A 23,302-nucleotide genomic window follows, 5' to 3' on the forward strand; every position below is an offset into this window, starting at 1 on the left:
CTAACATTCTTGTTACAATTAAATGAAGTTAACTAGAGTACCTAAAACAATGCTAAACAATACTAGTTCCCTTTTGTCTATAGTATAAAATGTAGTTGCACAGGTATCTTCTAGAAGTTTAAAAATTGAGGTTTGTTTGGGGGTATACTTTTTTTTTTTTTTTTTGGTACCCAGGATTGAACCCAGGGGCGTTTTTATCACTGAGCTACATTCTTAAGTGTTTTTCACTATTTTGAGACAGGGTCTCTCTAAGTTGTTTAGGGCCTCTCCATGTCACTAGGGCTAACCTTGAATTTGCAATATTGCCTCGGCCTTCTGAGTTGCTGGGATTATAGGTGTGTGCCACTATGTCTAGCAAGTATACTATTTTTTTATTTTAAATAATGTTTGTGCATAGAAATTCTGTTTTTTAAATTTAATTAATGTTTAATTTTATTTTTAAAATAGATAATCCATCAGCTTGATTAATCTCCTTTTCCCATTTCGCTAAACTGTTACCTTTTTTCCACCCCTTGTATTGGGAATTAAACCCAGGGCCTCATGAGTCCTAAGCTTGCCCTCTACTATAGAGCTACATCCCCAGCTCTCCTTTACATCTAGTCTTAAAAACAATTCCTGGAATAAATTCTCATCTCCCAGGCATCAAACCTAGTACTACCTATCCACTAAAGATTTACCCCATTATTCCCTTTATTTGAATTAATTCCTTAGGATAAATTCTGAAAACTGTATTGGTTGGTGTTTGACCTAACAATTAAATGAAGCTGTTATTTAAGCATTTGTTACGTCTTGTACATTTATTTTTCAAATATTTTATGTATGTAATTTTAATTCGTATATGTGTAAGTGAGATGGTGTTCTGCTATTTTGTTTAGGTTGGCCCTGAATTGGGGCTAAAATCCTCCTGCCTCAGCCTACCAGGTAGTTGGGATTATACTCTCTCAAGTGTGGGAACTGCAGGTGTGCACTACCACACCTAGCTAGTCACCTTTTTTTTTTTTTTTTACTCTCCCTTCTTTCAGTACTGGGAATTGAATCTAGGGGTACTCTATCTGAGTTATATCCTAGCGCCCCCCACCCCACTTTTTTCCCCCTAAACTTTTTTTTTTTTTTAGTTCTAGATGGACACAGTACCTTTATTTATTTATTTATATGTGGTGCTGAGTATCAAACCCAGTGCCTCACATGTGCTAGGCAAGTGCTCCACCACTGACCTATGTCCTTAGCTCCCCTAGCTCTTTTTATTTGAGATAGAGTTGGTGAGGCTGGCCTTGAATGTGCTATCCTCCTGCCTCACCTTCCTGAGTTTCTAGGATTATAGTTATATACAACTATGCTTTTTCAACTTTTTGTTGAAATTATTGTGCACTTAGAGCAGTTCACAAATCATGCATACAGATGAATTTTCATAAAACAAACATGTATCTGTTAAAACCATGCAGATCAAAAAAAAAAAAAAGCTAGCATCTTCTAGCTTTCCTCTTAGTTATTTAACATACCACTTACAACCTAGCAGTTCCACTTCCCACATGTAGACATGCATGAGCTTGTTGATCAAAAGGCATGTGTCATAATAGTCTCAAATTAGAAAACAACCTCAGCATCCATCAACAAGGTGTATACTATCACGCCTTGAGACTATTAGTGACACAACATGGATGAGTGAAAAATACTAAGCATTCTGTCCTTTCAGTCATTCTATGTGTAAAGTCATTGTTCCTGTTTTTATAACAACTGTTCAAACAGTGTTCCAAGCATTATTTTAAATGTGATTTAATGTCATTTTTCACATTCTCACTGTTGTCTTATAGGATAGGTAGTATTGTCTTGGTTTTTGTTTTTGAAACAGGGTCTTGCTAAGTTGCTCAGGACCTTGATAAATTGCTGAGGCTGGCCTTGCATTTGTAATCCTCATGCCTCAACCTCTGCAGCCACTGGGATTATAGGCATGCACCACCACACCCACCTTTGCTTTGGTTATGTAACAGAGATTTAACCCAGGGTCTCATGCATGTTGAGCACATAATTCACCACTGAGCTACACGTCCAGCCCTGACTCATTTTATATTAAGGTTCAAAGATTTTATTTTATTCATTGATACTCAGAAAATGGCAGATGTTAGGTTTTTCTCCACAATATTCCTTTGATGAATCCCTTTATATTTGTTCATAAATGACAAGAAAGCAGAAGAAAATGAGTCTGGATCACAAATTGTATTTGTCCCAAGTTGCTTACCCTTGATAATCCTACTGTAAAACATTTTTTCTGTGTTGTCAGAATGACCTTTCCAAGATATGGAACTGATGATGTCTCTGTACAACTTGAAAGCTGTAATTCCCACCCACTCCCACTTTGGTACCAGTGATTAAACCCAGAAGTGCATTTTCCACTGAGCTACTTCCCCAGCCTGTTTTATTTATTCATTTATATTTTTTATTTTTATTTTTATTTTCATTTAACCCCTGAGCCACATCCAGCCCATTTTATATTTTATTTAGAGCCAGGGTCTTGCTAAGTTGCTGAGGCTGACTTTGAACTGTTGATCCTCCTGCTCAGTCTCCTGAGCTACTAGGATTACAGGTGTGCACTACCATGCCTGGCTCCATTTTATTTTCTATTGAGATAGGATCTCACCAAGTTGCTTAGGGCCATGTTGAGTTGCTGAGAGTGGCTTCAAACTTGGAGTCCTGCTGCCACAGCTTCCTGAGTTGCTGAGGCTGGCCTCAAACTTGGATCCTATTTCCTCAGCCTCCTGAACCACTGTGCTAGGCAAAAGCTACAGTTCTTAACCTGGGCTTGTGATGTGGTTCATTATCTCTGAAAGCAGATAAGATACTTTGGAATGTAGGGCATTTATAGTTTTAGTACCTCTGGGAGCAGCGGGGCAGACAGGACACAGTTTTGACAGAACTATAGTGCAAACTAATAAAACCTGGGACAAACACCTGATGCTGGATCTTACATCAGCGATGTCCCACAGTGTGCCCAAATGGCTAGGCCTTTATTTACCTGTCTTTGGATCGTGTCTGTCCTAGGAGGAGTGTGCACTTAGGTAATAGGATTCTGCAGCTGAACCAGGCATTTTGGCATACACCTGAAATCCCAGAGACTCAGGAGGTTGTGACGGAAGATTGCAAGTTTGAGGCCGGCCTGGGCAAATCTATAAAAAGTAAAAAGGGCCGGGGATGTGGCTCAGTGGGTAAGTGCCCCTGGGTTTAATTCCCATAGACACACACAATTCTACAACTGAGGCATATCTTGGAGAAATGAACTGTTGGGGCAACTAGAACTGTTTTAGAGGAGATAATGTAGTGGTATGTGTTCAGGTGTACTTGAGCAATTGTCTCTGTGATCTGGTTGCCTTAATGCTACGTTGTAAATTGATTTGTTCATCTTTCTTGCTCCTAAGTTTTTGAGATGTGGGGCTTTTTTAAAGTTTGTGGGGCATTTTTAAAGTTTGTCTCCTGTGTCTGATATTTTTAAGGAATAGTCATTAATTTTGATGGTAAAATATGAAAATGTTGGTTTCACTTGATGGCTGAGGTTTTAGTATGTGTAAATATTTTTTAGGTAAGTAAGATTTGTGTCTTCTGTAGTATCTTTGCTGTCAGTCTCTCCTGATACTTTCAGAATATTTAGGAATTTGGAACTGGGGTGGGAATAAAGTGCTAGTTCTTGGCACTTTCTTTTCTTTTTTCTTTTTTTTTTTTTTTTTGGCGTTACTGGGGATTGAACCCAGGACCTTGTGCTTGCAAAGCAAGCACTCTACCAACTGAGCTATATCCCCAGCCCTTCTTGGCACTTCTTAATTTCCTTTGCTGACAAGTAAAAAAAAAAGGCAAATCCTTGGATGCTTTGTCCTAGTTTGTGAGACTGGTGTGCTATTACTACACTAAGGAGACGGGTACAGTTTATTGTCCTGCTTTATTGTAGCTTAGTGTGATGGGATCTCGTTGCTTGTCTAGGATGTTGTTTCCTTTGTTATTTCTCCTAGTGACAAGTGGGAAGGAGTACTGTTTATTGAATTTGTTAGGTACATACATTCACTAAATACGTGAACTAGCTGCTATTGACCACCCCACTCCCCCCACTAGTGATCGAACCCAGGACTTAATATGGTAGGTGAAAAGCATTCTACTACTGAACTACATCCTTATCCTACACACATCCACTTTTTGTGTGTGTGTGTGTTTTGTTTTGGTACTAGGGTTTGAACCCCTAGCATTACCACTGAGCTATATCTCCATTCCCCCCCCCCTTTTTTTAAGTTTTGAGATGGGGGTCTCACTAAGTTGCTAGGGCTTGCTTTGAGCTTCGAACCCTCCTCTTTCAGCCTCCATAGTCACTGGGATTACAGTGTGTGCCACTGAGCCCTGCAGGATGAACTAGTTTTTAAAATAAAGTAACCCAAATTTAATTCATGCAGGTAATACATTGAGTCCGGTATGAATGCTTTTAGAGGTAAGATGTGTTTAAAAAATTAAATGTGAACCTGAGGATGGTGGCATATGCCTATAATCCTGATAACTTGGGAGAGTGAAACAGGGGGATCACAAGCTCAAGGCTAGCCTTAGCAATATTGTGAGAACTTCAGAAATTTAGCCAGACGCTGTCTCAAAATAAAAATTAAAAGGGACTGGGTATGTAGCTCAGTCAGGTGACCCTGGGTTCAGTCCTTAGCATCAAAAAACAAAAAGAAAATTAAATATGGAGTTGCTTCTTCATTTGTATGCATATTTAGTTATGTATTATACTTAGGTATTCAAATTACTAATCATTATAATTTTAGTAGGTTACAGTTTTCAGTTTAAATTGAGGAATTTGGTATATTTTTTAAAAAAGTTTTTTAGTTTTAGATGAACACAATTCCTTTATTTCATTTATTTTTATGTGGTGCTGAGGATCAAATCCCGTGCCTCACACTGGGCTAGGCAAGGGCGCTGCCACTGAGCCACCAGCCCCTTGGTACATATTTTAATATAGAATCTTGAATACTCTTGGAATCTTTGAGATCATGGGCTAGGTAAGTGCTCTTTCATTGATTCACATACCTAGACCTCATCTTGGTCTTTTGAGGGAAAGGTTTGGTTAGTTGGCCTAATAATCATCTGTCTTTTTTTGTGTACTGGGGTTTGAAACCAGGAGGCCCTGTACCACTGAGCTACATCCTGATCCCCTTTTTAAATTTTGAGGCAGGGCCTCACCAAGTTACTGAAGCTGGGCTCAAACTTGGTTGTCTTTCAGCCTCAGCCTCCTGAGTAGCTGGGATTACAAGTATGTGCTGCTGTACCTGACTTGGAAAGGTTCTTATTGTCTAATATTTTTACCTTCAGATGCTTGGAGAAAAGTTTTTCTTTTTTATTTATTCTTTAAAAATTTGATACAGGATCTGGCTAAGTTGCTGAGGTTGTCCTTGAACTTGATTTGTTCCTGCCTCAGCCAGCCTTTCTTAACTCTCATTTTCTGGATGGGGAAAATGGAAACTGAAATGAGTTAAATAATGAACGTTTGCATAATTACTTATGAGGATCATAAGGTTGGGAGTTGTACCATAAAGCCATACTCCTCTACTTGGAGTGTTGGATTTTAGGGTCATAGAAGCTATGTGTATTTCTCCCTGTCCACTTTGTAACATTTCATAGAGTTGAAGATTAAACCAAAGAAGCAAAATATAATAACTAGCCCAAAGTAGGTCCTTGTGCATGCTAGGCAAGCACTCTGCCACCTGAGCTATATTGCCAGCCCTTAATTTTGGGACAGGGTCTCACTAGGTTGCTTACAGCCTCACTAAGTTACTGAGGCTGACTTTAAACCTGTGATCGTCCTGCCTCGGCCTCACAAGTTGCTGGGATTACAGGTATATGCCACTATGCCCAAGTATTTATAGCTTTTTAAATGTGGAATGAATAAAAAGAACTAGGGATGTGGCTCAATGGTTAAGCACCTCTGGGTTCAATCCCTGATACCCACACAAAAACAAAAACAAACAAACAAAAAAAACCCAAAACACCTGCCTCCTTTGGTACTGGGGATTGAACCCAAGGGTGATTTACCAATGAGTTAGTCCCCACCCCTTTTTAATTTCTTATTTTGAGACAAAGTCTTGCTGAGTAGCTTAGGCTGCCCTAATACTTAGGATCCTTCTGCCTCAGATTCCCAAGTCACAGTGGATTCAGGTATTCATTAGTGCATCTGCCAACATTAAAACTTTCTTGAGAAAAACTTTGTATTATATTATTATATGGGATAATCACTAGTTGTTTTCCTGACTTTTTGCCACTGGCAATAGAAAATAAAACAATATAATAATAGAAACTAGAAAATAAAATAGAATCGTTAAATGTAGTTGCTTTCATCTTAATCAGTCTTATTCTAGAATGAACAAATAATATAATTTGGGATTTGCCCTAAGAGGTTGATTTTTCTTTTTTCTTTCTTTCCTTCCTTCCTTCCTTTTTTTTTTGTTTTTTGTTTTTTGTTTTTTGTTACTAGGAATTGAACCTTGGGGTGCTTTACCACTGAGCTATATCCCCAGCCCTTTTTTATTTCGAGACAGTGTTTCAGTAAGTTGCTTTGGCAGTCCTCAAATTTGTAATCTTTCTGCCTCAGCTTCTTAAGTTGCTGAGATTATAAATGTGTCACTTTGCCAGGCGTTTTTTTTTTTTTTTTTAAAACTGCTTTTATTTATTTGCTTGCAGTAATGTAAATTGAACTGTGAGTGTTAAAGTTGCTTGGCAGATTCTCTACCGCTGAGCTATACCTCCAGCCTTGTTTTTTTTTTTTGTTTTGTTTTGTTTTGTTTTCGTTTTTTAATTCTCTTTTAAATTATATTCTTGTTCTTTTAGATTGTGAATCGGCACGGTCCTGAGGCAGACAGGCATTTATTACGCTGCCTATTTTCACATGTGGATTTCAGTGGCGATGGTAAAAGCAGTGGCAAAGATTTCCATCAGGTATTTGGGGTTACAGAGTTTATGTCCTCTTAGCTCTAATTGTTAAATTAATTGCAGTTTTGAGCACAAAGTGCATAGCTAACAACATCTACAAAACAGCATCCAGAAATTAATCTCAGGCAGATGACTTAAAGATGTTGGGGGAATTTTGCCTTTTTCTGTCTGTCCCTTTTACCTGGATGCATACCATTACATCTGCCTAATTTAGGGAGCTAGGGCCAGGACTGTCTGAAGCAGGAATAGGAATGTCCTGCTTGACAGGTAAGTAACAAAGAGGGTATCTCATGTCTTGGATTAAGTCTCTTTGACTTGATTATAAATCTTGTAAAAGTTTCATCATATTGTTTGTTTTACCGATCTCATTAATGGATTCTATTTTGTGTAAAGTTTGGTTTAACACTTTTTGCTAATAGACTTTAATATGAGTTTTAAAGAGCTGATTGTGATAATAATGCTTTTATTTTGATAGCACTTTGTGTTAGATGATGGTTAGTGCTAATGAAAACTCATTTTTTATTTTAAAGACTCAGTTTCTGATTCAGGAGTGTGCGTCGCTGATTACAAAGCCAAATTTTATCTCAACATTGTCCTATGCCATTGATAATCCATTGCACTATCAGAAGGTTGGTATTATCTTTATCTTTAGTAGTCAATTAAGAATGACATCTCTTAGTAGCTTTCTTGGAAAGGCTCTAAGCCTTGATTTTTTTTTTTTTTTTTTTTTTAAATGTTATTTCTTAATTTAAAAGTTTTATGTTCTTTGGGCTTTTTCATACCTTTGTAATGAATTCAAGTCATTTCACTTAATAATAAATAGGATCTTACACCAGGTCATTTGAAGGTGTAAGCTTGTCATTCTATAATTCTAGGGTGTGGTGTATTGTTTCTAGTGGCACCACAGGTTATGTCTCATGTATATATTACCATAATAGAATCTGTTTGAAAATTAAACTCTTTAGAAAATTCTCTTTTGTTTTGTTTTGTTTCAGAGTTTAAAGCCTGCACCCCACTTATTTGCCCAGCTGAGTAAAGTTCTCAAGTTAAGCAAAGTACAGGAGGTAAATGATTTAAGAAAAGTCGGCAGAATTAGAATTAAAAATAGCCATTTGACTCTTTGGTTAATACAACCTCCTTATTGTTTCAGGTAATTTTTGGCCTTGCCCTCTTGAATTCTTCCAGCTCAGATCTCAGAGGTTTTGGTAAGTTGCTTTTACCCTACAAACTAGATAATCTAATTTTTGTGTCTCTCTGTGGAAAAAGATGTAGTTTTTTTAAAAATATTTTTTCAGTTGTTGATGGACCTTTATTTATTCATTTATATGTGGTGCTAAGAGTTGACCCCAGTGCCTCACACATGCTAGGCAAGCGGTCTGCCACTGAGCTACGACCCCAGCCCAAAAGATTTAAAATTACCCTCAGTTCTTTGTAAGAATACAATTTTCTAGTGTTACTGTGTAATGGATGTCAGGAAACTTCATCTTGTAAAACTCCCCTGCCCCCTGGCCATTGATTCCTTTATACCTATTAACTACCTCTTAAATATTGCTTTGAAAGTTAGAGTTAAACAGTGAATTGGTTGAAATGAAAAGGATATTACAGTGAACTAGACCAGCCTCAGCAACTCAACAAGACCTTGTCTCAAAATAAGAAATTGGTGAAAGAGAAGTATATTTTGATTTTATGTGTCTGTGTGACTTATTTTCCACATTGTGGTGCAGAAATAACCTGTAGTATTTGGTTTATCTGACTTTCAGCTGCCCAGTTTATCAAACAGAAGCTTCCAGATCTTCTGCGTTCCTACATTGACGCAGACGTCAGTGGAAATCAAGAAGGTGGCTTCCAAGATATAGCAATAGAGGTCCTACACCTCCTCCTCTCCCATCTCCTCTTTGGGCAGAAGGGAGCCTTTGGAGTTGGACAGGAACAGATAGACGCTTTTCTCAAGACACTGCGCAGAGGTAAAGGATTCTTTGTAAACTATAGCAGATGATTTCCTTGGACAGTCATGAACATGTGAAAAAATCACGTTGGAATATGAGTGAAGACAATGATCTGCTGCATATATTTGTAGTCTTCCAAAGCGTAAGAGATTATTTTCTAAATTAAAATATGGAAGTGTTAGAGCTTCATTAAAGGAAATGATGCTCTAACCACCAATGATAATTATCACCAATAATCTTGTTACATAAGTATGATCACAGATAAAACTGGGCGTATTTTCTTGTAGTCTTTTTTCCCCCCTTAGGGAGACAATATTATTGAGATGAGTTGTTTTTAGTTTAAAAAGCTGGTCCCCTGTTTTGGAGAGAATTAAATCCATGGGTGTTTTACCACTGAGTTATATCCCCAGCCTTTTTTTATTTTTTGTGACAGGGTCTTATTAAAGTTGCTTAGGATTTCACTAATTTGCTAAGGCTGACCTCAAACTTATGATCCTCCTGCCTTAGCTTCTCAAATTGCTGGGATTACAGCCGTGTGCCACTATGCCTAGTGGTGGTCACTTTTGAGATGTCTATTATTATTGGCATTGTCATTCCCAGGTTTAATCCTCATTCTGTTAACCTCACTTTGGAGAGAGAACTATTTAAGAATAAGTCTGTGATGGAGGACTGACATCATTAATCTCTATAATTTTTGTTTACTTGTAATGTTTATAGTGTAATGTAAACTTCATTAACTTTCTCAGTGAGGGGAAGCTGTTTATTGATGAAGTAAACAAATTCATTTACCAATTGTTTCCAAGGTCTGCCTCCTGTGGGGATTGATCATCCTATTGTGAAAATGTAATATACAGGTTAAAAAGTGGTCAGTACAAGCTGGAAACAACAAGAAAAATAAAAAATCGACACATGGGCAATTTTTGTGATATAAAACAATTTAAATTCTGGGATTGGTATGAAATCATAAATTGGGCTAGCAGGTTGGAAAAATTAAATTTTGTTTTGAATATGAACTTGTGGAACATTTGGGTTTAGAGGTCTTAGAGAGAGTAAAAGAGAATTGATGGTATTTGGTCAGTATAGTGATTGCATGCTTTTTCCTCCCTCAGATTTTCCTCAAGAACGCTGTCCTGTGGTGCTTGCACCACTTTTATACCCTGAAAAACGGGACATTCTAATGGACAGGATCCTGCCTGATTCCGGAGGGGTTGCTAAAACCATGATGGAGAGCTCTTTGGCTGATTTCATGCAAGAAGTAGGCTATGGCTTTTGTGCAAGGTTGGTAGCAATACAAGTCAGATTTTCGATTATTCTTGTACCAAACATGATTTTCTTTTTTATGATGTTACTCTTTAAAACAAGTTCCTTAGATTCTTTAAAAAAAAAAAAAAAAAAAAAAAAAAAAATTCCATTGATTTAATTTGTGGTGCTGGGGATTGAACCCTGGGCCTCACACATGCCAGGCAAGTGCTCTTGCAATTGAGCTACATCCCTTGCTGTTTTTTTTTTTTTTTTTTCTTTTTAGTTACACTTGACAGTAGAGTGTATTTGAACATAGTATACATTCATTGAGTACAACTTCCTGTTCTTTTGGTGGAATTATTTTAATGTGGAATTATGTTGGTCATGTATTCATATATGAACATAGGAAAGAAATGTCCAATTCATTTTTCTATCTTTCCTGTTCCCATTCTCCTTCCTTTCTCTTCATTCCTCTTTGTATAATCCAAAGTACTTCTATCTTCCCTCCTCTCCTAATTGTGAGTTAGTATCTGCATATCAGAGAGAACATTTGGTTTTTGGTTTTTTGGGATTGACTTATTTCACTTGGCATGTACTCTCTAATTCCATCCATTTACTGACAAATGTCATAATCTCATTTTTTCTTTATGACTAGGTAATATTCCATTTCATATATATACTACATTTTATTTGTCCATTCACCTTAGATCCTTTAATGTTATCTCAAAATTTTTGCTTGTGATAATACATATTTATATATATATATTTTTTTTTTTTTTTTTATTTTTTTGACAGTACTGGGGATTGAACCCAGGACATAGTGTGTGCTAGTCAAGCACTATCACTGAGCTATGTTTCCAGCTCTTTTTCTCTCCCCCTTCATACTGTAGATTGAACTCAGACCTGTACATGCTAGGCAAGTGTTTCCACTGAGCTACATCCACAGCCAGTTTTTAAATTTTGAGACAGGATCTCCCTGCGTTGTCTAGACTAACCTTGAACTTATAATCCTCCTGCCTCAACCTTTCAAGTATCTGGGGTCACAGGTGTGTGCTACCATGCCCAACTCTTTGCTTGTAAACTTTGATCTTTAACTATTTAGTGTTGGAACTAACTATAAACATTCTGGGGACTAGGTTACTATCTCCCTATCCCTACCAGTTTCTTAAATTTAGGAATTTAAGATGTTTTTTCTTTTTCTTTTTCTTTTTTTTTGGGGGGGGGGGATCGGTACTGGGTACTTAATCCAGGGGTGCTTTGTCACTGAGCTACATCCTCAGTCTTTTTTTTTTGAGACAGGATCTCACTAAGTTGCTGAGGCCATCCTTAAACAGGTGTAGTCCTCCTGTTTCAGCCTGTGCAATTGTTGGGATGTGCCACCATGCCTGGCTCCCAAAGCCAAGGTTCTCACCTAGTTACCAGAATAAGCAAATTTTAGCTTTTGAAGAGTAAGAGAATGTTAGGTCAGCATTTGGGGAACTTAAATTACTTTACCCTTAATGCCTAATTTTCTCCTTGTACCCATTCCTCAGTTTTCTCATGTCTTCATTTCCTGTCATTCTCCTTTCTTAACACCCCCACTACCTTCTTGGCAGTACTGGGGATTGAACCCAGGGACCTCTGCTCTACTGAGCGTTGATTTGATTCCTGGCTCTTTTTGATTTTGTTTGTTTTGAGGCAGAGCCTTGCGAAGTTGACCAGAATGTCCTGGAACTCTTGATCCTCATCCTTCATCCTTCCCAAGTAGCTGGGATTATAGGTGTATGATATCTGATCTGGCTTTTCCTGCCTCTTTGTACTTTTATTTATTTATTTATTCCTGTAATGATGATTGATTCCAGGGGCACTCTATCCTCGAACTACATTCCCGGCACTTTTTATATTCTTATTTTGAGCCAGGGTCTTGCCTAGGCTATCCTCAATTTGGCAAGCCTCCTTGCCTCAGCCTCCCAAGTGGCTGGAGTTACAGGTGTGAGGCATTATGTCTGGTTATACTCTTTAACTTTTCTATTTTCCTTACCTGTGAAAGGCACCAAAGGAAATTTTGAACCTATTAGTAGTACTTCATTAATGTTTTCTCTGAAAATAAGTTATTATAGGCATTAATATGCTGGGTTTTTTTTTTTTTTTTTTTTTTGGTCTGGAGATTTAACCCAGGGGTACTTTTAAGCCCTGAGCCACTCCCTGACCCTTTTTATTTTTAAGACAGGGTGTTGCTACATTGCTGAGGCTGGCGTCAAATTTTTAGTTCTTTTGCCTTAGCCTCCCCAGTCTCTGGGATTATAGGCATGTGCCATCACACCCAGTGCTTTTTTTTTTTTTTTTTTTTTTTTTTTTTTTAAGTATAATTGTTAATGTTTTAAAAGCTCTTATGTAAACCACATTCCCAGTTATGTGTGAAAAAGTGTATTTGTATGTTATAGGCATATTACTCACTTTAATTTTTTCTAATAACTTTAAAGATGCAAAAAGGTTAGGATGCATTTGCAAGACTTTTTTTTTTTTAAAGAATATATTCATTTCTTATTCTTTTATCTATTTATTTTTTATATCTTTATTTTATTTATTTATTTTTTAATGTAGTGCTGGGGCTTGAACCCAGTGCCTTACACCTGCTAGGCAAGTGCTCTGCCATTGAGCCAAAACTCCAGCCTTGAAAGGCTTTTTACATATTAGAATACTCAGATTTACCTTCAGTATAGAAGTGACTTGATTTATACTGAAATTTGAAGATGCTTTCATGTCTTTGAGGAAAATCATTACTCTTTGTCTATTGTCTTCCACTGATCTTTTTTTATACTTTTGCCCTTTTCTTAAGTAGGTGATTATTAAGTTTCTGAATATATAAAGATAATAAGAAATGAATTCATTAATCTGCCTATATTATAAAACTGATAATACTCACACAGGGTTTAAGAATTTTTTTGTGGTAGTGGGGATTGAATCCAGGGCCTGGTGCATGCTAGGCAAGTGCTCTGCCACTGAACTACATCCCAACCCAGGGAGTCATTTAGTAATAGCATTTCTTAATATCTTGCTATTTTGAGGTTGGTATCATTTTAAATTTTTATTTTTATTTTAAATATTTTAAAATTGAAATTTCTGTTTCAGTATTGAAGAATGTCGCAATATAATCATGCAGTTTGGTGTTCGGGAGGTCACAGCTGCCCAGGTTGCAAGGGTTTTAGGAATGATGGCTCGAACTCATTCAGGATTAACAGACGGTATTCCATTACAGGTTTGTTGAGTTTAGCTACTTTATATAAGTGGGTTAATGTCCTGTCCTCTATTTTGTTGATTAAATTACATTGTGATCAATTGTCATCCAGAACTGAATACAATAAATAGTTGGATTTATTGAATTCAAGTTTTACTTCTATAGAGTATCTCTGCACCTGGCAGTGGGATCTGGAGTGATGGGAAAGATAAAAGTGATGGAGCACAGGCACACACATGGAATGTGGAAGTCTTGATTGATGTTCTTAAAGAACTGGTAGGTACTTGTAATCATTTTTTATGTTTTATTAGTGTGATGTATGTTTTATTTATGAAGATTGTTTTTATTTTTTATAAATAAAATTCCCAGCTGATTAAGAGCAGCAGTATACTATAATTCTTTTACTTTATTGCTTTAAAAAGTAATAGAGCACTTGGATCTGAGAGGCGCTGGGTTCAATCCTTAGCACTACATAAAAATAATAAAATAATGGTATTGTATCCATCTACAACTAAAAAAATAGAAAAGTAATGATGACAGCTATGTTGGTACACAACCTGTAATCTGAATGACTTGGGAGTTAGCTAAAGCAGAAAATTTATTTTTAAAAAATTTTAATGAAATTTATTTATTTATTATTGGTACTAGGGGTTTAGAACCCAGGGGCACTGTACCTCTGAGATTATATGCCCAGCTTTTTTAGTTAATTAATTATTTTGTGGGGGAGATTGAGCCCAGGAGTGCCTTATCCACTTATCCACTTAGCCCACAGCCCCAGCCTTTTTATTTTTTATTTTTTATTTTGAGACAGGGTCTTACTAAGTTGCTTAGGCCTTGCCAAGTTACTGAGTCTGGCTTTGAACTCTTGGTCCTTCTGACTCAGCCTCCTGAGCTGCTGAGATTATAGGTGTGTGCCACCACACCCAGCTCTTTTTTATCCCCCCCCCCCCCAGAGTGTCTCCCTAAGTTACTTAGGACCTTGGTAAGTTATTGAGACTGACCTTGAACTTGTAATCCTCCTGCCTTAGCCTCCAGAGTCACTGGGATTAAAGGTGTGAACTGCTGTGTCTGACTGCTGCTTTTTGCTTTATGTATTTGCTTGCAAGATGATAGTGTACCATGAATATTACTTTGTATTAGTGAAAACCTTTGTGTGTTGCATTGTTTTTAAACTTTTTAAAGAGCTTGTAGAGATCTTTCAAATCTTCTCAGCCCTATAATATTTTTCTTGTGTGTTTGTCTGTGTGCCATCGTAGGAATCAAGACCAGGGCCTCTGACATGCTAAGAACATGCTGTACCACTCAGCTACACTCCAGCCAAGTTGAAAAACTTGCTTAAATTTCAAATTTAACTTGACTCTTTTAAGCATGAAAATTTGCACACACATTAAACTTTGAAATGCTTTTTTCTTTATTAGAACCCGAGTTTGAATTTCAAGGAAGTAACTTATGAACTGGACCATCCTGGATTTCAAATTCGTGACAGTAAAGGACTTCATAATGTGGTTTATGGCATTCAGAGGGGTTTGGGTATGGAAGTATTCCCAGTTGATTTCATATATAGACCTTGGAAGCATGCAGAAGGCCAGGTGAGTGAATGGTAACTATAGAAGAAGAAGAAAAATTTATTGCTTTTAATATCATGTACCCATTGATAGATAAGTGTATTTGTTTTGCATAGCTTAGGAAAGCAGGCCATCATCATAAACATTGAAATAATAGTATAGTTTATTAGACTCTTAAGGTATTGAAATCTAGCTGTTTTTCAAGTAGTTTAATAATGTTGGTCTTCAAGGCCATCTCTTTTGTTCCTTTGGTCTTTCTGAATTGCCTGGTTTTTAAGGGCAAATGATTAAGGTGGTGGTTTTTTTTGTTTTTTGTTTTTAAATTTTTAAATTTTTAGTTGTAGATGGAAACAATACCTTTATTTATTTTTCATGTGGTATTGAGGATTAAACCCAGTCCTCACAGGTGCTGGGCAAGTGCTCTACTACGATCTACACCCCAGCCCAATAATTAAGGTTTTTAATGGTAAATTATCTTTATAATAACCCTGGGGTTATCTTAAGGAAAATATTTTACGATTTTATAGCATTAACAATTAATATGGTAGTTAGGACTTTATTTTTGTTTCAGCTATCTTTCATTCAGCATTCCCTGATAAATCCAGAGATTTTCTGTTTCGCTGACTATCCTTGTCATACTGTTGCCACTGATATTTTGAAAGCACCACCAGAGGATGACAATCGAGAAATTGCAACATGGTAAATATTCTCAGCTCCCTTATCATTAAAGTGTCATTTGTGTTTTTTTGAAATATAGTACTAACATTGAGTAAGTATGTAGTTAAAAGATTTAAATTAAACAGTATTTTTAGGAGCCTACGTAAGTTTTTGTAGAGGGTGTTGGTGGATAAAATTCTTATAGTTCTCTTTCTTACTAGTTACATCTCTATTTTTATAAGGTCTGCCATTAGGCATTTTCTAAAGCATCAGAAATTTGAAACTATCAACTGGAAGGAGGTTTGTGATTCTCTCTTGCTGTTAGAAGCTTTTTCTTCTGTGTAGATTGGCTTGCTTGTTTCCTTTGCAAGTTGCTCAAGATGGCCAATTTGTAAAACGTACTTCTTCCAGCCAAATTATCTAGTTTTTCTAAGTTCTAGTTCTAAACTACTGAGGGAATCTGACTCTGAAACAAACTCTGAATTAGGTTCCTCTTGGTTCTCTTTGTCCAGAAATTCCTCTGGGAATCTGAGGTAAGGATGGTGAAAGTACTTCCACATTGTTGAAATCACACATGGCTTCAGGGAGGGGATATGACCTGGATTATTCCAGAGGCACCTGTTTCATTGTTTCTTCAGATGATTTGTAACTGTAATCAGCTCTCTGTATGTGTGTTCTACATCTGTCATTCAACCAACTGATGATCGAAAATTTTGGAAAGCAAACATTTTTTCTGTACCACTTAAGGACAGACTTCTTGTGATTCTCTGAACAGTCTGGTAATAAAGTAGTTTACATGGTATTTACATTTTAGCAAGTATTACAAGTAAAATAGAGATTGTGTAAAGTTTTGGGGGAGGTGTGGGTAGGTATTACTCATTTTTTTCCCCCTTGGTACTGGGGATTGAAGGCTGAGGCACTTTTTTGTATTTTATTTAGAGACAGCGTCTCGCTCATTTGCTTTTTATGGCCTTGCTAAGTTGTTGAGACTGGCTTTGAACTCTTGATCCTCCTGCCTCAGCCTCCTGAGCTGCTGGGATTTCAGGTGGTATGCCATTGTGCCAGACTGGTTTTACTCTTATTTTATGTAAGGAACTTGAGTCCTTGGATTTTTGTAATGGAAGAAAATTTTGAACTAATTTTTTACAGAAGATGAGGGACAACTACATATTCTTTGGGGCACTTCCATTATTGAGCAGATTAGGGCATTTTGAAGTCCTTTTATTACGAGGTTTTCTTCAATAGAACATAGTAAGCTTTTTTGAAAGTCTTAATAGCATCTTATATCTTCAACTTTGCTTGCCACATGTTTTCTGTAGAAACCACTTAACTCTGGTAACATAAATGATATGGTTATGGTCAAAATATTATTTTGAAAAACAGTCGGTGGGTGGGATTTGCCTTTTGAATGTTGTTTACAACCCTTGTTCTGAAACATTGACCCAAACAATTATTTATTCTCAGGTACTAGCTAACATTGGATTTACAAACTGGTTGTTCTTTTTCCTGTTAATCTTAATGTGTGCAGTAGTATTTTTTTAAAAATTTTATTATAACATGTAAAGACCTTTTCACCTTTTATAAGACTGAACTGGCATGATCACAATTGAACAAGTAACAGTTCCTTAATATTGCTACTAGATTTAGGTTTCCCTCATTGGCTCAAAAATGTCTTTTTTACAGTTTCTGTGAGAATCCAAAGTTGACATAGTTTCTTTAATTTCCTAAGCCTGTCTCTCTTCCTGCCTCCCTCTCACAATTCATTTTTTACCACTAATATATCATTCTCTGGTCTGTACTGTTTCAGGCTTGTCCATTTCCTCATGATGTTTAGTTTGTTTCTTTATTCTCATAGCCATCATGTACTCTAAGGGTAAATTTAGATCTTCAAACTTGATTTAAGTCAACCAAGCCAGGTGCAGTGGCACATACCTGTAATCCCAGTAATTGTTGTTGAGACAGGAGGATTTTAAGTTCAAGGCTGGCCTCAATAAGTTAGTGAGACCCTGTCTGTTCATAAAGAAAAAGTGAAGAGGACTGGGATATAACTTAGACCAGCCTAGGGAATTTTGTTAGACCCTATCTCTAAAGAAAAAATGAAAAGGGTTAGGGATGTAACTTGGGATGGTAAAACACTTCTGGGCTCTGTCCCCATTACAATCTCCCCATCTCCCCCCCCCCCCCAAAAAAAAAAAAAAAAGCCCAAAACAAATCAACCAGAGTGAACTTTTGAACCAGGAAACATTCATAGTGGACATTATATTCTTCAAACCTGGCATCACACCAGAAATTCACACCTTCTTAAAACTTACATTACCGAAGTGATAAGTCTATATTTTTTGTAGAATTTTTCTTATGCTTTGTGATCTATTTCTACATACCAGGGATTGAACCCAGAGGCACTTAACCTTTGAAACACATCCCCAGCCCTTTTTATTTTTTATTTTGAGACAGGGTCTTGCTAAGTTGCTTTGGCTGGTTTTGAATTTGAGATCCTCCTACCTCAACCTCCCAAGCTACTGGGATTACAGGTGTGTGCCATTGTGCCTGACTGATTTGTTTCTTATTTCACCCTAATAATAAAAATTTATTTTTGGCTTGGAGATCTGTGATTATGCAAACATGCAGCGGATTCATCCTGTCCTTCATCAGTTATTGCCTATTAATAATTATAGCTTTAATTTTTCTTGGTTGGTACTAGGGATTGAATCCAGGGTTTCCTGCAGGCTAGTCAGGTGCTCTACCACTGAGCTATATCCCCAACCCCAAATAGCATGGATTTTTTAGATAAACAGCAATATTTTAAATATTTCCCAAATATTAAAGCATGCCAGCAGTTTGCTTCTGTCTTGGTAGCTGGTATCACTTATATTCAAGTGTATATGGGTCTGGGATGAAGGTTCTGTGGTCAAGCTTACATGGCATGTGTGAGACCCTGGGTTTGATCCTTAGCACCACAAAAAGAAAATAAAGAAGAAAATGAATATTGTGGATTTTGTATTTTCATTGAAAGAACATCTTTCATTCATTTTTGTTAGGAAGAGCTTGGATTTGATTGAATCTCTATTGAGGCTTGCGGAGGTTGGCCAGTATGAACAAGTCAAACAACTCTTCAGCTTCCCTATCAAACACTGTCCAGACATGCTGGTATTGGCCTTACTACAAATCAACACTTCCTGGCATACCTTGCGCCATGAACTCATCTCCACTCTGATGCCAATTTTCCTTGGAAACCATCCTAACTCTGCCATTATTCTGCACTATGCGTGGCATGGGCAGGTAAGACATGACAGTTTTCTTGCCATTTTTTCATCTAAATAATTGACATTATTTGGAATCTTGAAGGATATTTCAGTAGTCAAATTCATTCTCAACTTTTGAGTTAGTGTGAGATTATGATGAAACCACAGTGCCCTAAAATGTGTTGTATCTTGTATGTGTAGGATCATGTTAGCATTAAAATAAAAAAGTTGCAAAAAGCAGGGAAGTAAAGGTGATTTTTCAAAAATTGAATATTAAGGTACTCTCTTGCTGGAGCAACAATATCCTGTTTGATTTTGGTACTACAGATCAAAACTCAGGACTTTGCCACCTGCTGAGGCAAACTTGGTGCCACTGAATGGTGTCCCTAGGCTCCCCTCGCCCCTTTTTGAGGGAATTGATTACCATGAATTGATCCCAAGGGCGCTGAACCACTAAGCCACATCCCCAGCCCTTTTTAATTTTTATTTTGAGACGGTCTCACTAAGTTGCTGAGACTGGCTGCAAACCTGTGATCCTTCTGCCTCGGCTACCCTAGCTGCTGGGATTACAGTCATGTGCTACCACACCCAGCTCCTAGCCCTTTAAAAAAATCATTTTGAATTCCCACTTGAGGGGCTGGGGAGGTAGCTCAGTTGGTAGAGTGCTTGCCTTGCAAGCACAAGGCCCTGGGTTCGAACCCCAGCACCGCAAAAAAAAAAAAAAAAAAAAAAGAATACGTGAATTCCCACTTAATTGCCCAAGCTGACCTTCAACTTGTGCTTCCCCTGCCTCAGCCTCCGTAGTAGCTGAGCTTACAGTGATATGCCACCATCTTGGACTGTGTCTAGGTACTGAGAGTCAAACCCAGTATATCACACATGCTAGGCAAGTGCTGTATCACTGAGCCACAACTCCAGCCCCATTGTTTTTTTCTTAATGGCCTACATTTTTAATACAGAAAATACAGCCATTTCCTCATTATGCTTTAACTCCCTTTTTCAGTGACTTAAAAAATTATTCTTGCATTAGTTTATATTACACATAAGCATATTAAAAATTAATTTCATAAAGAAAGCTCTTTAGAAATGAAAAATATTTTGTTTCTTGCCAAATAATCAGTTACTTCCCTGTCTCCAGAGATTTAATTCACATGGAAGATTTAGTAGTTTACAAAATCTTTAACCAACATTAAACCAAGCATTTACAGCATAGAACTACTTCTTGATTTTCTCGTATAGTTGTGAGGCGAAAAGGGCAGACTGAAAGGAGTGCCTTTCCTCAGTCCCCTTCACGTTTTAGTTGAGAGATTTGCCACCTTGGAACTATTAATAGGATATCATGATTTGGATAAAGTAATTATAAGTGCCTTGTTGTTGCTTCTATGAGAAAATTTCAATGAGGACTAACTGTTTTGTTTATATCCTTCAACTGCTAGTCAGTTTTTTTTTTTTCTTAGTATCATCCATCGAACCCATTGTTACTTGACCACCAAGCCACGTTCCTAGACTTTTTTATATTTTATTATTTAGAGAAAGGGTCTTGCTGAGTTGCTTAGGCCCTTGCTAAATTACTGAGGCTGGCCTTGAACTGCAGATCCTCCCACCTCAGCCTCCTGAGCCACTGGGAGTACAGGTGTGCACCACCAGGCTTGGCTCAATTGCTAGTCTTTAGGTTAAGTTTTTTTTTTTATTTTACCTGTTCCAGGGATTGAACTCAAGGTCTTGCACATGTTTGGCAAGCACACTACTACTGACCCTTTAAGTCGGTTCTGAAAGCCAGGCTATTGTATTTGCTAGTTAAAAAAGAAATTGAACGATTACTAAGATGTGAACATACTTTAGCTGGTTGTGGTGGTGTGTACCCCTTTAACCTCAGTGACTTAGGAGGCTGAGGCAAGAGGATAGCAAGTTTGAGACCAGTCTCATCAAATTAGGGAGGCCTTTAGCAACTTAGTGAGACCCTGCCTCAAAATGAAAATAAAAAGGGGTGGGGAAGTGGCTCAGTAGTAAAGTGCCTCTGGGTTCAATTCACAGTCCCACCCCAAAAAGCAAACAAATCAACAACAACAAACGAAACAGGCTTGTATGTGGAAAGAGCTGAATTTTGGAGCATACAAATATCACTTCCCAATATACTGATAAAGCACTGTAGTATTCAACATGAAAGATAATTTCCTTGTTTTTATTTACAGACTGGTTATTCGTAGCTTTCTTTTTTGCTGCAAATACTGGAGATTGAACCCAGGGGTTCAATTTAGTTTCATTACTGAGCTACATCCCGGTTTTTTTATTTATTTTTTATTTTTTTATTTTTTAAGACGGGGTTCACTAAGTTGCCGAGATTGGCTTCAAACTTAAAATCTTCCTGTCACCCTCCCGAGTTGCTGGGACTATAGGCATGTGCCAGCATGCCCAGTTTATAGCTTAATTTTAAGGAATTAATAATCTTGGTGCACTCACCTGTTCATGACATATTATATCCTATGATTTAATTTTGTGTTTGAAAATGAATAAGACTTATAGAGACATGTAATTTTGTTGAATGACTATGAACTTAGTTTTGGAGTCATTTTTAGGAGAAATAGAAATAACTGCTTTTCCCATAAACAGTGTTAATATAAATTGCATGGTGTTTGAGGCCTGGACTTAATGTTTGTACTGATATATCTGAGTTTTACCTAAGTATAACAAGTAAAATGTATACCACCTATCAAAATGGATAGTAATTTTTCTATTTACTTTCCTGCTTCTTTCTTAGGGACAGTCTCCCTCAATTCGCCAACTCATTATGCATGCAATGGCAGAATGGTACATGAGAGGGGAGCAATATGACCAGGCCAAATTGTCTCGAATACTTGATGTGGCCCAGGACTTGAAGGTGATTTTAGAATGAAATTGATTTATTCATTAATGATTTTTAAAAAGTTATATAATATAGATTCCTAAGGAATACTTCGTATGTACTCGCTCTTGGATACAATGAATTGATTTAGAATTTTGCCTTTTATATTCAAAGGATAGGGAAGAATGATTTTAGTAAGTGTATTCACTTACTTTTTTACTTGTCCTCTACATATTACAAGGCTGTTTTAAAGCAAGTGGTAGTTAAGGTTTTTTCATAATCTATGAGGTATAATTTTGGAGAAAATATACATTTTTCTACTCTTTAGTAAATTATTTAGAGTCAATAATATCTAAGAAATAGTCTAACTGAATATCATTAATCACTAGGTACATTGGTAAAGATGATTTTGTTATGTTTAGGTTAGTCTAAGCCTGCACTTAGATTTTAAAAACGATTAAGGATTATTATTCAAGCTTTGAGTCTGTCTTTGTACTAGGTTTAGTTGTTTGAAAAAGCATAAAGTTTATTTTGAAGGTAGAGCCATGAATTGACCTTTTAGATGTCATCTTATAATAAGTTAGAACTTACCACTGAATGTATTAAATTGTGAATTCCCCCTGCCTCACTGCCTTGCATGGTGACCAAGGAAATATTAGCAGTATGTTTTATTTAGACTTGTCTGTGAAAAGCAGAAAATAGAAAGTAGGCCACAGGAATAATTACTTACTGCTTAACTTGGCATTTCTAATATACTTTTTTCTTTAGGCCTTGTCCATGCTGCTAAATGGTACTCCATTTGCCTTTGTTATTGACCTTGCTGCACTAGCTTCACGTCGTGAATACCTCAAACTTGACAAGTGGCTCACAGATAAAATTCGGGAACATGGGGTAAGCATGCATTTTATACATTTATTTTATTTCTTTGAAATTTAGTGACTGAAATGGCTAAAGAAACAGAATTTGTTTTTTTTTGTTGTTGTTGTTGTTGTTGTTTGTTTTGTTTTGTTTTGTTTTTTTGGGTGCTGGGGATCGAACCCAGGGCCTTATGCTTACAAGGCAAGCACTGTACCAACTGAGCTATCTCCCCAGCCCCCAGAATTTGTTTCTTTTAAACGGTGATAGGAATCAAATCCAGGTCCTGGGGCAGGCTAGGCATGTAAGTGCTCTACCAGTGAGCTACTTGCCTGGCCCCAAGAAACAGCTATATAAGATGGCAACTAAAAGTCATTTATTCTAGATGTCAGTCATATGTCTTAGTTATCTTTAATCTGAAAGCAATAAGAACAATTTTTTTCATATAATAGCTTTTAATTTATTATATTTAACTTTATAAAATGTTGTTTTTATGAGCTTTTTAGGCTTTTTTAAAATATATTTTTTACTTTTACAGACACATTTTGATTCATTGTACACAAATGGTGTACAACTTCATTTCTATGGTTGTACATGATGTAGATCCACACCATTCATGTAATCATACATATATATATATATATAGGGTAATACTGTTTCATTCTACTATTTTTCCATCCCCACCCGCTCCCACCCCTTTTGCCTCTACACCATCCAAAGTTCCTTCATTCTTCTCTTTTCCCCATCACCCTGCCTCATTATATATTGTCATGCACTTATCAGAGAAA

General features: G+C 36.9%; 1 protein-coding gene across 8 annotated transcripts in view; it reads left to right on the top strand.

The window, feature by feature from the left end:
* Cnot1 (CCR4-NOT transcription complex subunit 1) overlaps window positions 1-23,302 on the top strand; it is an 87,901-nt gene that overhangs the window by 16,347 nt on the left and 48,252 nt on the right. For all 8 annotated transcript variants that reach the window (XM_047529904.1, XM_047529910.1, XM_047529907.1 and 5 more), the window contains 13 exons: window positions 6,847-6,954; window positions 7,479-7,577; window positions 7,944-8,012; window positions 8,099-8,153; window positions 8,709-8,912; window positions 10,004-10,172; window positions 13,248-13,374; window positions 13,519-13,629; window positions 14,772-14,942; window positions 15,490-15,617; window positions 18,614-18,854; window positions 21,576-21,695; window positions 22,428-22,550. In XM_047529904.1, coding sequence (XP_047385860.1) covers window positions 6,847-6,954; window positions 7,479-7,577; window positions 7,944-8,012; window positions 8,099-8,153; window positions 8,709-8,912; window positions 10,004-10,172; window positions 13,248-13,374; window positions 13,519-13,629; window positions 14,772-14,942; window positions 15,490-15,617; window positions 18,614-18,854; window positions 21,576-21,695; window positions 22,428-22,550 — 1,725 coding nt within the window. The remainder of the gene's footprint in view (window positions 1-6,846; window positions 6,955-7,478; window positions 7,578-7,943; window positions 8,013-8,098; window positions 8,154-8,708; window positions 8,913-10,003; window positions 10,173-13,247; window positions 13,375-13,518; window positions 13,630-14,771; window positions 14,943-15,489; window positions 15,618-18,613; window positions 18,855-21,575; window positions 21,696-22,427; window positions 22,551-23,302) is intronic.

This window comes from Sciurus carolinensis, chromosome 16 (assembly GCF_902686445.1).
Source record: "Sciurus carolinensis chromosome 16, mSciCar1.2, whole genome shotgun sequence".
In the NCBI taxonomy this organism is placed as follows: Eukaryota; Metazoa; Chordata; class Mammalia; order Rodentia; family Sciuridae; genus Sciurus; species Sciurus carolinensis.